We start from the raw sequence: 3,637 nt of genomic DNA on the forward strand, positions 1-3,637 counted from the left end.
TATTGAATTTATTTAAAATAAATAAAATTTTATTTTAAATATTTTAATTATAAGATTTGTTTAAAGCAATAATATTAAAGAATTATATTTATTAATAATAGAAATTAATTATATAATTTTAATGAAAAAATAAAAATATATATAATTTTAATATATTAACATCTGAACTTTTTTTTTCTCTTTTCTAAGCGAAATTAGATAAAATAAAAAATGATATAAAATATTTATTTATAAAATAAAAAACTAAATAAAAAAATATATTTTTATATTTTTAATTATTAATTTTAATTAATTTGCCAATTTCTTTATCAATAATTAATTTTAATAATATTTTTCATTCAACTTATTTTTAAATATCTTTCTTTTTTTCTTAAACTTTGCCCCTTAAAAGTATACCAGCTAAATTCATTATAGGAATTTCAATAAGTAAAGATAAAACTGCTGCAGCAATAAGACTAAAAAAAGCTTCAGCAATAAACAGATAAATCATATTCTCGATATCTAAATAAACAGAATCTTCAAAACCATACAATGTGTATAAAAGGATTATAAAATGAATTAAATATCCACAAAAACTAAGTCTTGCAATAAAAGCAAATCCCTTATTACTCAATATTTTAACAATTAAATCTTTGGATCCACAAATACCTGGAAGTATAAATATACTTAATCCAATAGCATAAATTATTTTAGATGAGCCTGACCAAAAATATTATACATTTAAAGGCCAATAATATTACCCATTAACTTATAAAAATATTGGGCCGTAAACAATTCCTCCAATAATTGAAAGTGAAATTATGTAATAAATCCATTTAATCCAAGTATGTTAACATGAGTTTTATATTTTGGAAATAAAAGAAATTTTATTTTCTTTATTTTTATCTTAATAATATTCTCTATACATTATTCCTAAAAAAAGTCCTAAAAAATAAGGAGGACATCTAGTCCATGGCTTTACATAATAGTTTGTAAACACATTACTATTTAAAGCACTTTTTTATGAACAACAAGGAATCAAAATTTCATAATAAAAAGATAAATAAATACTTACACCTATAAATATTCCAGTAATTAATAAAATCATTATTTTTCCTGCTTTTTTATTTGTTGCATATACCATTATCATAATCATTGAAACTAAAAACATTTGGAAATCATTCGACAAATACCATCCCCATCCAAAGCATTATTAACCATTATCGAATAAATTATCTATGAAAAATATTTTTAAGTACCATTTATCATAACATTTATTTGCTAAATTTACAAAAAGATCCCAAGTAGGAGAAGAGCCAAAATGGTTTACAATTTACCAATAAATTAGTATAGCAATTAAATAACAAGGGAGAATTCTAAAAATACGATTAGCCACTCCAAAAATTAATCCAAGAAAAGCTTTAAAAGGTTATCTTAGATTAAATTAATTTAAATTCTTAGGATCTGCAGCTACGTAAGCTACAAAAAATCCTCCAAGCCAAAAAAAGGTATCTACAGAATATAAGCATCCATAAATAAAAAGTATAAAAGGTTAATTAGATATAATTTAAATATCGCTAATATTTGGCATATAATTAACATGTAGGTAAAATTCATGTCCAAGGATTACTTAAAAGAAAGAAATGGTTCTTATACCGTTAAAAATTAAAAGATCATCGTTATTACTTTTCAAAGTGAACATTTTTTAGATATTTGTTTTTATATTCCAGCAGTTTAATATTTTAAATAAAAAACTTTCTTTTTATTTTCTTTGTTATATAATTTCATTATTATTGTTTTATTATAATATTAAATTCTCATTTATTTCTTTTAATTTATTAGTTTAATTTTTTTATAAATATTCTAATATAGGGGCTAAAAAGCAAGCTAATACACATAAAGAAACGACTAATACTGCAATAATGAAACCAGCATTATTTGTAGATGGATGTGTTTATTAATCTTAGTAAGGAGTAAATTTAATAGTACTTTAGTCTAATTAAGGTAATTATATGTGATATTATTAATTTAATATAGTTGCAATTTAATTATATTAAGGAAGGATTTCAGCATAATATTCGTTCATTACTGCAGCATTACATTTATTATATAAACATAATCCTATATATATAGGAAATCCTTATATTAATTAGGCTGTCATTCGTAAAAATGTACTATTTTTATTGTTTCTACAAGCTATAGGATCACCCATATCATTAACATTATTTCCTGAATAAAAAAAGAATGCTGAATTTGAAATAGCTTCTTTGATTTAATTATTAAGAATTAGTTAGATTATTTAATTATTGTAATCATAACATTCTTAATAGCCTACAGGCTTTTCATTTTCTTGTTATTAAGATAATTTAAATTATAAAATAAAAAATATTGTAATTATATTATTTAAAAATAACATTTTTTTAAAAAAATTATTTTAAATTTTTAAGTTATGATTTATTCTTTATTTTAAAAATTTTTTCTTTATAATTAACTTTATATTTTTTTAGTTTAATAAAAGAATTAAATTATATAGTAATAGTTTTCTATTTTTTATAAATAAAAATTAGTTAGATAATTATAAAAAAATAAAAATATAAAATTTTATTAAAATTTTTTTACTTTTAATTTTATATACAATTAAATTAATAAAATAAATAATTATAGATTAATGCAAATTTATTTAATTAAACTAGATAAAAAATATATTAATTTTGCTTTTTAAATATCTTTTTGCATATAAAAATGAATAAAAGTAGACTTCATAATTTTTAAACAAATTAATAATAATTTATATATCTTTATATTATAAAAATATAATTATAGTAATTTTTAATTTTTTTATTCTTTTTTTTTAAAAAAAAAATTCAAAATATTATATATTTAAATTCAAAGATAACTTTAAAAGATTAAAATATATAAAAAAATTATTTATAATTTTTTTTTATTATCAAATTAAAAATATATTAATAAAATAATTAAAATGATTAATTATATTGAATCAAAAATATTATAAAATAAAAATAAGAATAAATTTAAAATAAAATAAAATGTTAATTATTTAAAAATAAAATTTATTTAGAAATTTAAAATATTGTTCTAGAAAAATATTAATTGTATTGTAAAATTATATTATATTATATTATTGTTAAAAAAAATAAGAAATATTAAATATTTTTTTTTTCAAATAATATGTAAAAAAAGATTACAATATTAATACATGAAAAAAATTCAATAAATAAAAAAAATACTAAGAACAAATATATAAAAAAAAATATAAATAATAAAAAAAAAGTTATTATAGTATAGGAAAAAAACTAAAATAAATAGATTTTATTAAAAACATAACAATATTTATATAAGAAAAAATTATATTTAAATAAATATTGAATTAAAAAAAAGATATTTTTAAAAAAAATTTTATTATTTAAAAAATAAAAATTATGTTATAAATATAAAAATATTTATATTTAAAACTTCTTTATTCCTTTTATTAATGTATTAAAATTATTTATAAAACATAATATTACCATATTTAAATAATAAAAAATAAAAGAAATAAAATAATATATATTAAAAATATATTAGTAATTATTTATGAAATATAAAATAAAATAAAAAAATAATAATTAATAAAAATTAATAAATATATCTAATAAAA

At 16.1% G+C, this 3,637-nt stretch overlaps 1 protein-coding gene across 1 annotated transcript, besides 6 other annotated features; it reads left to right on the plus strand. All coding sequences in view use genetic code 6, as the record gives it.

Moving 5' to 3' along the window:
• Positions 1 to 390: 390 nt before the first annotated feature.
• On the plus strand, positions 391 to 1,221 carry IMG5_036100 (hypothetical protein; the record flags this gene model as incomplete). The annotated part of the gene is made up of 1 exon (XM_004038999.1): positions 391 to 1,221. A coding segment is annotated over one exon (831 nt), but the record flags the coding sequence as incomplete, so codon positions are not given.
• A 1,156-nt stretch (positions 1,222 to 2,377) lies between these two features.
• Positions 2,378 to 2,418: a microsatellite.
• Positions 2,419 to 2,988: 570 nt separating this feature from the next.
• Positions 2,989 to 3,028: a microsatellite.
• Positions 3,029 to 3,398: 370 nt separating this feature from the next.
• Positions 3,399 to 3,443: a microsatellite.
• Positions 3,399 to 3,445: a microsatellite.
• A 132-nt stretch (positions 3,446 to 3,577) lies between these two features.
• Positions 3,578 to 3,622: a microsatellite.
• Positions 3,581 to 3,625: a microsatellite.
• Positions 3,626 to 3,637: the final 12 nt, after the last annotated feature.

This window comes from Ichthyophthirius multifiliis, assembly GCF_000220395.1.
Source record: "Ichthyophthirius multifiliis unplaced genomic scaffold scaff_1120509249827, whole genome shotgun sequence".
NCBI lineage: Eukaryota > Ciliophora > Oligohymenophorea > Hymenostomatida > Ichthyophthirius > Ichthyophthirius multifiliis.